At 34.8% G+C, this 12,377-nt stretch overlaps 2 protein-coding genes across 4 annotated transcripts in view; both read right to left on the reverse strand.

Annotated features, from left to right (window-relative positions):
- LOC107644331 (cytochrome P450 CYP736A12) overlaps positions 1-951 on the reverse strand; it is a 6,773-nt gene extending 5,822 nt beyond the window's left edge. Inside the window, exon 1 of the mRNA XM_016348171.2 lies at positions 177-951. Within this exon, the coding sequence (XP_016203657.1) occupies positions 177-875 (699 nt within the window). The 5' untranslated portion in view covers positions 876-951. The remainder of the gene's footprint in view (positions 1-176) is intronic.
- LOC107644332 (lipase member M) lies at positions 1,788-7,467 on the reverse strand. 3 transcript variants are annotated; one of them, XM_016348174.2, is made up of 10 exons: positions 7,149-7,467; positions 6,297-6,470; positions 5,338-5,511; positions 5,130-5,196; positions 4,725-5,008; positions 4,564-4,632; positions 4,018-4,074; positions 3,598-3,650; positions 3,432-3,507; positions 1,788-3,123 (listed from the first exon to the last, which is right to left on the reverse strand). In XM_016348174.2, exons 1-10 carry the CDS (start codon positions 7,187-7,189, stop codon positions 2,187-2,189), a joined length of 1,932 nt encoding a protein of 643 aa, XP_016203660.1. In that variant the 5' UTR covers positions 7,190-7,467; the 3' UTR covers positions 1,788-2,186. The 3 variants fall into 3 exon arrangements, with proteins under 3 accessions (XP_016203660.1, XP_020958575.1, XP_016203658.1); XM_021102916.1 differs by lacking the exon at positions 5,338-5,511; XM_016348172.2 differs by having other exon boundaries at positions 5,130-5,511.

The raw sequence follows: 12,377 nt of genomic DNA on the forward strand, positions 1-12,377 counted from the left end.
TCCTACTTTTTTAAATTTTAAAATTAAAAATATAAAAAATTGATTTACGTTGGCTCATAATATAGTTGGTCCCTATACTTTTTCAACAAATTAAACTAAAATGTGTAGATCTAAATTGAATAAGTTAATTAACTAATTGAACAAAGAAAGCAAATGGATGAAGTCTAGTTTCAAACCTGTAAATCCAATGGTCCAAGCCAAGGCACAAAATCTGTAACATTAAATTTTCCAGCCAAGATCAACATTTCATGAATAAGTCCCTTCAAATCAAACTTGTCATCTTTGTTACACCCCAAAACCATTTTATACACCACATCCTCCATAACACTATGAACCACCTCACTGAGGTTCACAACCTTGCCATCCTCCGCGGCTTTGGCAACCGTTTTAACCGCTTTTCCGAGCTCCAACTTCCTCAAAGGTGCGAAGGACTCCACTTTGGATGCACTCAGAAGTTGCAAGGTGCACACTTTCCTCATGTTTCGCCAATAGGGACCGTACTCGGCGAATATCATGCCCTTGTAGCCATAGGAGAAGTACTTGGAAGCTTCGAGGAGAGGCCGGCTGGCAAAAACGGTGTCGTGTTTCTTGAGGAAGAGCTCAGCCACTTCCGGGGAAGAGATCACGATGGTTGGGACTTGTCCCAGTCGTAGAGACATTATGGGACCATGTTTTTTGGACAAGGTTTCAAGGGTGCGGTGGGGAAGTTCACCTAATATGTGGAGGTGACCTACTACCGGCACAGCCGGTGGACCTGGTGGTGGTGGTGGTTGTTTCTGTTTTTGTTGGCTCTGTTTCCGAAATAATATGGTGGTGGAGAGGATGAATAGTATGAACCCTACAAGAAGGAACCATGCTGGGATTATTGGTAACATTTTTTGAGTTTATGATTTTGCGGATACATCTTCACACCATATATATATTGAAAGTATAATAATAGGTTAGAAACATATGCCCGCATTTTTTGACTATATATATATATGGTCATGTTATTTTATGTTAACATTCGTTTTATACTTTTAAATTTTGTTGTTATTCCAACTTTAATACTTTATTTTCAGAAAAACGCAATTGTCATACTGTCATAATATAGCCAAATAATAAGATTTAATTTTACAAATGGTTTGAACGAATCAGATATTTTAACATATAATAGAGAGTTGTAAATACACAATGGAGACACTTAATCGACAAGATAAGATTCAAACGATTCGATAAACTATAATGCATCATTCTTTTCGGCCAAGTTGACATACGTACAAGCAAAAATTTATGGGAATGAATCTTCCCAATTTTTTTTTAACAATTGAGGAAATAAAGTGTAATCTCACACCATTAATTTTATAAGTGAGAACAAAAATAAATATGAGAAAGAGAACAATCAAAGGTTAAAGATTACATTTTATACTTCCAATTCTTTTTTAATTACAATTAAAAAGATCCATTCCCCAAATTTATTATAGTCTCTGGGTTTCTACCGATAAATACGTTAACCCATAACGAATTAGTCTCTATGCCAAACTAGAAGATACCATATGAGAAACCAAAATTGTAAGTTTCATTTGGCACATTTGTAACTAAAACTCGATATCAACCAATGAGTTGAAAAAAGAGGAGGATTCATGTGAATATTTCATTTCATCACAACAGTAATTTTTCTTCAGTTAAAAGTTTGTGTGTAGATGTTTAAAATTTCAAATTATACAAATACAGTACATAGCAATCAGATAGTCGAAGTATTAAGGATATCAGCAGATGATTAAATAAAAGCATGATTCGATCCCAAATACAGAACGAAGCCCAACAAACTTTATTGATAAATTAGAAAGAAATTTTAGTTGATACAATATTCTCATATGCCACCTTAGTTCAACCATCCAATCATTCAACCAATGAGATACTCAGAAAATACTAAATCTGAAGAATTACTGGAATCAGTGAAATCTGGTAACATCAAATTGTCCCAAAAAACTACCAAATTACAACATTAACCTAGATTCTCTCTCTATTGCATCTGTTCCACTGTTATACACATGCAAACTAATATACAACAAAATAAATTTTCGAAAAAAAAGTCCATTTTCCCCTCCACATTTGAAGGAAAAAGATTACCTACTACAAAACAGCTCTATATATTCACACATGCAAGAAATTGGCAAGTAGTCTAGTAAGAAAAAATTACTATTCTAGTCTCTGCTAGCTGCTGCTATTTGTTCTTTTTTCTTTGACCTTGCAACCCTTTGAGGCTTGTGATTTGGATCCACAAGCAACAACCTTGACATGACATAAGACAAGAGTTCTTCACGGTGGGAGAATGTGAAATCCAAATGTGCATATTCAAACTCATTGTATGATACATTTACCCCAGCACCCTTCATCAATTTGTAGTGTCTTCTCACCATTGTAGGCCTTATCACTTTATCTTTCTGTCCGGCAACAAGATCGACGGGAATGTCGATGATCCCATAGCACTCCGCCAAGTCTAATGGCTCCGGCGAACCATACACTTCAATGTTGGTGGATGCGCCATAGTCAAACATTCTAAACCTTCTGGTTCGTTTTATCTGCGCGAGATGGAGCGCGACCCGGAAAGACACTCCGGGCATATCGTTCATGTTGTAGTGTGGTAACCCTAGAACTCCGACCCAGTTTGAGCTGTCGCCGCCAACGACATAACCCATTAAAGTTTGAACTAGCCCTCCGACGGCAGGTAGGTTATGGAGATCCCGAGCAAGCTTGTTAACAAGCATGCGGAAGAATCTGGTTGGTATATAGAAGGCAGGCACAAAAAGGGATAAAATAGGAGCCACCAGAACTAACATGAACTCCACTGTGGAAAATACGATGTTTGAGTCATCATGGAAACCAGCCGGCGATAGTAGAATCAATCTTGAAAGTCTATGAGGCTTCTCTTGTATCTTTTGTGTAACAACATACATTATCATAGCAGCTCCTCCCAAACTATGGCTAATTGCACAAAGCTTGTAAGGCTGATAATCATCTATTTCCTCCTCACAATCTGGTTTACTAAGCTTCAATTCAGCACATTTTACTTCATGGATTTTCTCTATCATAGCAGGAACATCTTCAGTGCCATGCTCATTGATGGAATACCGCCAGTATCTGCACGAACAGATTAGTAAGTCACAACCAGATTATTTAAGGTGGAATCTGTTTATTTAATGAGATAATCAGACAGTTGGAAAGGGTACATGATGGGCGAGGATTCACTCTTTCTTTGTTCAACTCCAAATTGGGTGACAATAACGGGGAATATTCTATTTTAGAAACATTTTCACTTATTGCCCTCCGTTGTTTGCCATTACACTTTGTACAATTTGTTAGCTAATAATCGTTGTTCGCTATTATACCTTCTCTCTAAGTTCTTTTTAAATATATTATAGTCCAAGAGATTAGCTTTGCAAACTTACTCGCGCGATGAGATGTTCTTGTTGACATGCTCCCTTGAAACCAAACCACGAAAATTACCGAGAAATACATCATACCCTGCACATAAAACCAAACTCTACATGTAAGAGTTCCTAAAAAGGAAATGTTCCGAGGCATAGGTATTGTCTAATGATGTATATAACAAACCTTGATCATAGGCTGCAAAAGCTGGAGAGCCAACAACACCATTTGATACCCAACTGTCTCACAAATGGGAAAAGATTTTAGAAAACCGCAATATCTTGAACACACATTGGGATTAAAAATTAGCGGAAGAAATTATAAACTAAACAAAAGTTCTGATATTCGATTAGATAAACAGTGAATTTAATTTCAATCACAGCCAACTTTATCACCTAGCCGAGTTAAATAAGATCATATTGCAGCAAAATATTTGCTGACCTACTTCAGGTTTTTGTCACACCCCTCCATCAAACACTCGTAAAATGAATTTCTTCATGAGCTTTTCCCGCACAAATGTACTATATAACTCTTTCAACTCCCAAATACACGGAATTGCATAATCAAGTCGGATCAAAGCAACGTAGAGATGACAAGATAACTCACCCCATTGATGAATCCAAAACCCCATGCTGAAGAAAAACAGCTTTCCGTGAATCTCTCCTGTGAAGTCAGATAACAAGCATTAGACACGGCACAATGCAGAACACCCATCTTAATAGCATCCTTACTAATCTCCTTTTTCCATATAAACATCTTTCGCACATTATTACGCATTTATGAAAATCGAGTATATGACTATATCGTGGCCTGATGCTCTAATCACCTAATCACAATATTTCTTCAGTAATTGACTACAAACTAAAGTTTGTAAAGAAATATGTTGACCAGAAAAGGCACATTCTCTTGTTTATAATTTTATTTCGAACACAAAATTCATTCCTGATGGTGGTAAAAAACAGTTCAGATACCAAAACATATGCCAATTTATATCAAAATTCATGCATGAACCATTTGTATCAATTTATGCAATGATTCCTGATAAGTACTCATATACGGCATATTTAATTTAAACTCGTCAAATCAAAATAATTAGAGAAGGAGGGAGAAAGGTCACTGAGCCTTGAAATCAATAGAAAATATTTACTTTACCTGGGTATTCTTTCCAAGAGAATAATATATCCATCAGAAGTGATCACATGAATAGCTTCATATGGATATCTGTAGATGTTAAAAGAAGAAATCATGAAGTATATAACCAAAATTTCATTTGAAAAGAACAAATGTGATGGCAACTATGTAGTAGTCTTTACCCAAGCTCTGTTATGACATCCTGACAAGTTCGGGCATCTGTATTCAGAGACTGATGGAGGTTGGTACTCCTCTCTGTTGGTGCCGGGCCATCCCCACCTCTCGTTGCTGTAGAAATAGCAGCATCCTTAAAAGGATCGTGATCTTGTTCAATGCCACTTCCATGAGATGAAAACAAGCTCACTAATGCCACGAAGGCTTCTGATGGGGACAGAAGAAGATGTGCTGCCTTGTGAAAAAAGTCGAAGACAGCTTCTATACATATCTCTATAGCTAGATGAACATCCTGATTGACCACAAAGAAAACTTCTTAGCTACACAAAGGTTACCTTCACCTGAAATTTATCTATCCATAAGTTATGATTAAATGCAATACAAATCGGTATGAAAAGAGATCTTAGTATTACCTCTACAACTCCACGTCTCCTATCCGTAGCACGGTGGATGATTTGATCCTTGAGGCTTTGCATCCTCCTATGTGCATGTAAACGGGAGGGACGGTGATTGCTAGGGATATGCAGGACTTTTAACACCGCATAATAAAATAACTGGAAAAGCCGAACTGGAATCGCTAGTAATAACTTGAGAGGTAATAAAATCCACAGTAAAATATACTGGAACCAATCCATCTGATGCCTATTGTATGCTTCAGAGGCTCGAGAACAGTGAGATGCAGGAGATGCAGGGTACTCGTATCTATCACTATCTTCTTCTTCAGATGAGTAATCAGGACTCGTATCAGAATCCACAGAAAGTTCATGAATGAAATGGTTGAAAGAGGACACGCCACTAAAAATGAATAAAAAGAACACAAGTTTTAGTTAAGAAGAATAATGTCATGAATAGACTTGAAAGATATGCATCCAGGACAAAAATCTGACGAAGACAACACAAACTCCGAAGTTGCGAAGAATTAGAAAAACCACAAATTCAAAAGAAAAGGGATAACAAATCAGAAAAGGTTAACAAATGGTCAAAAGGTAAAAAGGTATAATATACCCAATCCAGAAGATTTACAATACCTTTCATATTTATCAAATTATAATAACTTCTGTAGAACAGAATATCTAACTGTTTAATATATATAACCAATAAAAACTACTAGATGTTTCTATGTGGCAACAAGGAATAAAACGATTGCATCAATCAACAATTTGCCGTAAATCCTTACCCAATTTGACTTCCTCGATTCTTAGATCCTCACATCTAGCATTCTTACCTATTTCCTTTCACTAATCATAGGCATCAGAGAACATGAAGTCTACGATCTAAAAGGTAGCATCGTACCTTGGGTGCAGGGGTTATACCTAAGTGCATGCAGAGATGCACCTTCATATGTGCTACACTGAGAATAGCTTATTTATAGAAAGGGTTTAGCAAACGAGTTCCCTAAAGGCTAAGGATTTTCATTGGCGAGCTAGTGAATGGCAAAACTCCCTAATTCCAGCTTGATAGCGACATTACCAATTCTCGATAACGCTATGAACCAGTATACAATCATATTTATTAAGCAACTAAAGGCAATACAACAAAGAAGATTCACAGAAAATGTCAAGGTAATGATGAAAACATACTTCTCCATCCAACGCGGTAGCCGTGGTCCGCGGAAAGTTGGCCTGAGTTCCCAACCTTGAATGCCTTCAAGCATATTAGCTTTCCCGGGTAGTAACGCCAATAAAAGGGCTGAGACTCCATTGATTATCCTCACAATATTGTTCACAGACTCGTATGTAACTGCCTTCACTGACCTGAAATAAAATTCAGATTATGCAAATGCAAACCACTGAGTCTGACATATGTGCAATTGCTGAAGATATTGAAATATGATAGGCCATTAAATAAATCGCACCAGACTACCGGTTCTAAAATCTATTGGAGATTAAAGTCTTTTAAATTGATCAGCATTCAATATATTTAAGTTGTAAAAAACAAAAAACACCAGGCTTTTGAACAACAGCAACAAAATAACACCCAAAAATGATAAACTTGTTTATTAAAATAGGAAGAAAAGTATGGCTCAGCATTGTTCCGATTGCATTGACTATTAAGTCAAAACAGAAACGAAAGGGCGAAATTCTATGCAACAAACAAATGGTACCAATGATGCAATCCAAAAATAGCTAAAAACAAAATCCATTTTGCAGGATCAAGTGTAATCAGAAAAATTACATCCCATTTTGCAGAATCAGAAAAATCTACAGCAACTAAAAAAAATCATAGATATAGTAATCAGGCTAAAAACCAATAATCGAACACAACAAATAGTCAAATGACAATCATACAGCCATTTCCTCAAGAACCCTAATAAATAAAATAACTTAACTCCATACAAAATCACAACATTGAAACAAAATATAAACACCCCCATTTCATTTATGGCAAAATATTCCTCACCCCAAATAATAGAAAAATAACATTTTTCTTACTCTTTAGTAACGGCAAGAGCGTGATCAACCAATCTTTGCATGATGGGGTAGCTCAAATTTCGTCGCCTTCTTTTTTTTTTTTTACCTTCTTCAAAACCTCACCAAATCCAAAATCTACAGTAAAAGTTTGTTGGGATCAAGAAATATTGAAGCCCAGAAACCAAATCAACCCGAAAACCAAAAGAAACTAAGCAGAAATTGGAAATGGAGGTTCAGTTGATCTTTTTTTTTCTTCCTTCCCAAAAACCAGAATCTTTCTTCAAGAAAGAAACCGAAGCAAAGCGTAGAAGCTATTTTGCCGTAGGAGGACGGGGAGAGTCGGTAGTATTTTTCCTGAACGACACGTGGCGAGACCTGATTGGTTTAACCTTGCTATGTGTCGCTTTTAGGGGTGCGGTTTTTTTAATGGTGTTGTGCTGCTTTTGGATCAAGATTACACGTAACTTGTGGGGCCCGGGGATTTATGTGGTGCTTTTCGCTATTTTCGCACTGCGATTCTGAGAGGATCTGGACCGTTGATGGAGGACGGTTACGTATGAGATGGACGGTTGGGATTTGAAGACACAGGATTTGTTAACTTAACACGCGGCTACTGAAACTGCCTCTTGCTTTAAAGAAGTGTCACGCTATGCAGGTGGGGAAATGGGAATCTTTCTAAGCCATTCAATTTGACGAGAAAAATAGTAAAATAAAAAATAAAAAGTGCAATTAGAATAAGCTTAATTTAGAAATGTGTGTGCCTAGGGAATAGAGGATTTGGATTTTTCTTTGGAGAAAATCTAGGTCAATATCCATATACAGTGAAGTGCAGTTAGTAGGTGGGAGAAGAAAGTTTGGGTTTAGGCCTGGTTTTACTACTGTTTGTTTTCTTTTCCTTTGCGATTTGGGAAAAATGTGTTCCACGATCGGCTGGAAATAGATATGTTTTCCTTGTGGGTTTTTATGATCTCAATGAATGGTAGACATGGACTGAGCTTAATCAAAGTTGCATACTTAGACAATAATTATGAATTTAACTATCGTATTAATTAGTCATGCAAAATTACTTTATCCTTAATCAATTGATGAATTGAAATGTAAAAGTCATGTATAAAAATATTTTAAAAATAATTCATCGAAAATAAATTTATTAATTAATTGTTCTTTTGCCTTTCACTCAATTACGTTACTTTTTGTACTTAATCCAAGCAAAAATTCGGAGACTCAGCAAACAAAAAAAAAGAACTAGTCGAGAGAGTGTACAACTTAGGTCTAGACACCAAACTCCAAATCGGTTATAATAAGTCACTCGGTAGTAATTTTAAAGGCTATTTAACAATTAAAATTGTCACATATCCAAACTCTCCTAAAATTTTGAGAAAAAGATGAGATTATATTTAAAACTTCGCATTTATTTTAAAGTATTGAGTTTTGGATAAACACATTTATAAGTTTTTTTTTACACCGCCAAAAATATCGATTTATGTTATGTTTATAATTGGTGTATGGATTACTAGAGTACTAGAATATATCTTAGGTTTGTAACTAAAATCAATTAGGTTGTGTTTGAAATTAGGATTTTGTTTTAATTAATAAGAATATTTTAGTAATTTTATTTGTTTTAGTCTCTATACTTATCTTGAATCAAGTAGGATATTGAGATATAATTCAATCTTATACACTTTACATCAAACACAATACAAAAATTTTAATCTCTCCCTCCTTGATTTTGTTCAAGTCTTCTCTCCTGCTTCTCTGTCTTCATCCAACAATGGTGGCGGTGGTGTTCGTGACTTCCACCGATGTCGTCTTTTCCTTCTTCTCTTCTCTCTTTCATTTTTTTTCTCTTCTCTATCTTTGTTGCTATGATGTTATAGAAAAGATTGGTGAGATCTTCTTTCCTCCTTTTGGATAAACACATTTATAAATTTTTTTTTACACCGCCAAAAATATCGATGTATGTTATGTTTATAATTAGTGTATGGATTACTAAAGTACTAGAATATATCTTAGGTTTGTAACTAAAATCAATTAGGTTATGTTTGAAATTAGGATTTTGTTTTAATTAATAAGAATATTTTAGTAATTTTATTTGTTTTAGTCTCTATATTTATCTTGAATCAAGTAGGATATTGAGATATAATTCAATCTTATATACTTTACATCAAACACAATACAAAAATTTTAATTTAGTCTGTATTTTTTAATTTCTATCTCTCAATCTCTGTCTCTCAATTTAAGTCTCTCTTTTAAATGGAACCTAACATCACTAATTTTTTCATTAAGTAGCCCAACATATAAAGGAGAGCAGTCAGCTCCCCTGCTCCCCTGTATAATTTTTCACACCCTTACATTAAGAAATTTCTTATCTCATTCTAGATTCTTTTAACTTGGATGTTAGTCACTTTGTAATAAGTACCACCACTCACTACAACAAAAATGGTGAATACCATTGGATTTACCATCGAAAGCAATCAGACGGTATAAATTTTGCTGGTAAATGTTTACCGTCAAAATTTTTTCGTCCGACGGTAATTACTGCCAGATTTAGTGACGAAATATAAATAGTATGAAAATAGAATAGGTTGAGTATTACTGTCAAAAATTTTTCGATGGTAATATTGGCGCCACATCATTCGTCTCCCCTGCCATATTACTGGCAGATTAAGCCGACAGAAATGTTTTTAAATTTTTTTTTAAAGAAAGATTTGACTTGGCTGTTATCGTCGAAATATTCCGACGGTAATTCTGACGGTAGCATTTTTTTAATTATCTATTTTGTCTATCTCTAATGTACTCTAATAATTAACAATTCAAATAGTGCTTTAAACCTGATGTGAAGTACGAAAAATATAAATTACAAATACAGAATGATAGTAGCTAAAATATCTGAAGCAATGCTAACTATATCACATTCACAGAACTATGTTTACATTCACTGAAATATATAGTACAAATGCAAAAAGTTTCTTAAAGAAATACATATCATAGAAACTATGTTTACATTAACCCTAATCATATTCATCATCTTCTTTCTGTGGTTCATCATCTTCCTCTTTCGACGTAGTTTCCTGATTATCATTGAACTCGTCTTCCTCTTCTTCGTCGCCATCGACCCCACTTCTTCTTGAAGATCGTCGTCCTCTGGTGGAAATGCATCGGCATTCAGTCCAAGGTCAATGATGTCATTATCCATAACAGCAAACCTAAGGGTTATTGGCTCAACAGAAATTATTAAATTTTTTAGAAAATTCGGTAGAGTGTCCCCTATAATTAGAATCTCCCACCGAATACAATTATAATTTTCTGACAAACCAAACATGTTTTAAACAATTTAAATAATAATTCGGCAGAACTTCTCCTTAATTCAGTGACATACATCAAATAAATACAACGGTTTTCACATAGGAAACAACTGTAAGCATAAATCAATAATATAAGGCATTCAATAAAACATCAAATCCTAACCGATTTAGTGTGCAGCCCTTTATAATAACTCCACAATTTCCTAGCAAATAAGAGTTTCGAGAAGGCGTCACTACAGGACCTTCTCCCACTTTTGTCCTAAAACTGTATCATAGGAAATGTAAGTCCAACATAAAATTTAAACAATTAATTATATTCAAAGATAGAAAACCAACCTGAAATATTATTGTACAGACAACAAGAGAAGGAAACTACAATTGAGCACAGAGGAAATAACACTATCCTAATAAAAATGATTACTTATTAAATTCAGTAGTTGAAACTAATTCGAAAACAAATTTAAAAGAATAGGTAAAACTCATTATTCTAATTAATTAAAACTTAATTCTTAATTCAACCAAACTAACGAGAGGCATGACAAATTTAATTTTTATTTATATTCAATTAACACAATAACTCCTAATAACATACTTCATTAAACAAATTTAACCATTAATTTAACAATAACCCTAACAAAATGTTAAACTCACAAAATAATATGAAAAAATATAATAACCATACCAACAAACCAATCTGATGAAAGTGGCTGCAGTCTCTCTTTAATTTCGTGGTGATAGAGATGGCGGTGACACTGTGACAGTGATGGCGACGTGAACAGCAACTGTGGCAGAGGATGCGATGGTGACAGTAGTAGCAAATTCGACAAGCACATGCAGCGGCAATGACAGCGGGTGCTTAGGTGTGGTGGCGACATTGGAGAGAGAGAGAGAGAGAGAGAGAGAGGGGCAATGGGCAAGTGAGGGAGAAGAGCTTCGCGTTTGAATTTAGCCCCAACTTTATCGCCAAAACGACGCATTTTATTAAAACAAGATACCGTCGGATTTAACGATGGAAAATCTGTTCCGACAGTAATCTTTTATGGTGACGAATTTTTTCTCCTTTTTGTCAGAAAATTCGACAGTAAATTCGTCGGTATAGGTCGATGCTAAATCCGATGGTACTTAACGTTTTTTTTTTGTTGTGTCTGCTGGATAAATTGCTTCCAACCACTCCATCCTTTCGAATTCTTCGGTATCTATCTAATTCAACTCCTCATTCTAACGTTGGAATTCAAACGAACTGTTTCATTAATGACTTTTGAAGATAAACAACTTTGCTCTTTTAGCGGTTTTGCAGCTGAGAATTAGACAATGTAACTTTGAGAGTTAATAGCCAAAATCGTTCCTGAAAGATACGCCGATCTCCATTTTGGTTTTCGAAAGATAAAATTAATCGAAATCGTCCTCGAAAAATACAAGACTTGGTCAGGTTAGTCCTTCCGTCAGTTGGATGATGACGTGGTGGGTTGATACCACGTGTCACAAGATGATTGGTTGACGTGTCAGATCAAGGACACGTGGCACGCCACGTGTCAGATCAGTGACACGTGGCATACCACGTGCACTTGACATGTAAAAAAGTTATTTATAAGCAAAATAGTCCTTGAAAGTTCAGACGTAAGTCATTTTCATCCCTAAAATTTTAAAAATTAATCAAATTAGTCCTTATATAATTTTTATATATATATATATTCCAGCAAAATGTAATAATGTAAGAAAAATGTTTTAGAATAGAAAAGAATAAGAGAGATTTTGACAAGAATTAGAGGAGAGAGATAATTTTATTGAACAAATTTTTAAGAAGAAAAGATACAATTACTAATTTTTTTATTGTCAATTACATTTCTATTAAAATTAGTAGTATCAAAAAATATTTCAAATTTAATATTATCAAGAAAAAATAAAAAAAATTATATAAGGACTAATTTGATTAATTTTTAAAATT

Source organism: Arachis ipaensis, chromosome B05 (assembly GCF_000816755.2).
Source record: "Arachis ipaensis cultivar K30076 chromosome B05, Araip1.1, whole genome shotgun sequence".
In the NCBI taxonomy this organism is placed as follows: domain Eukaryota; kingdom Viridiplantae; phylum Streptophyta; class Magnoliopsida; order Fabales; family Fabaceae; genus Arachis; species Arachis ipaensis.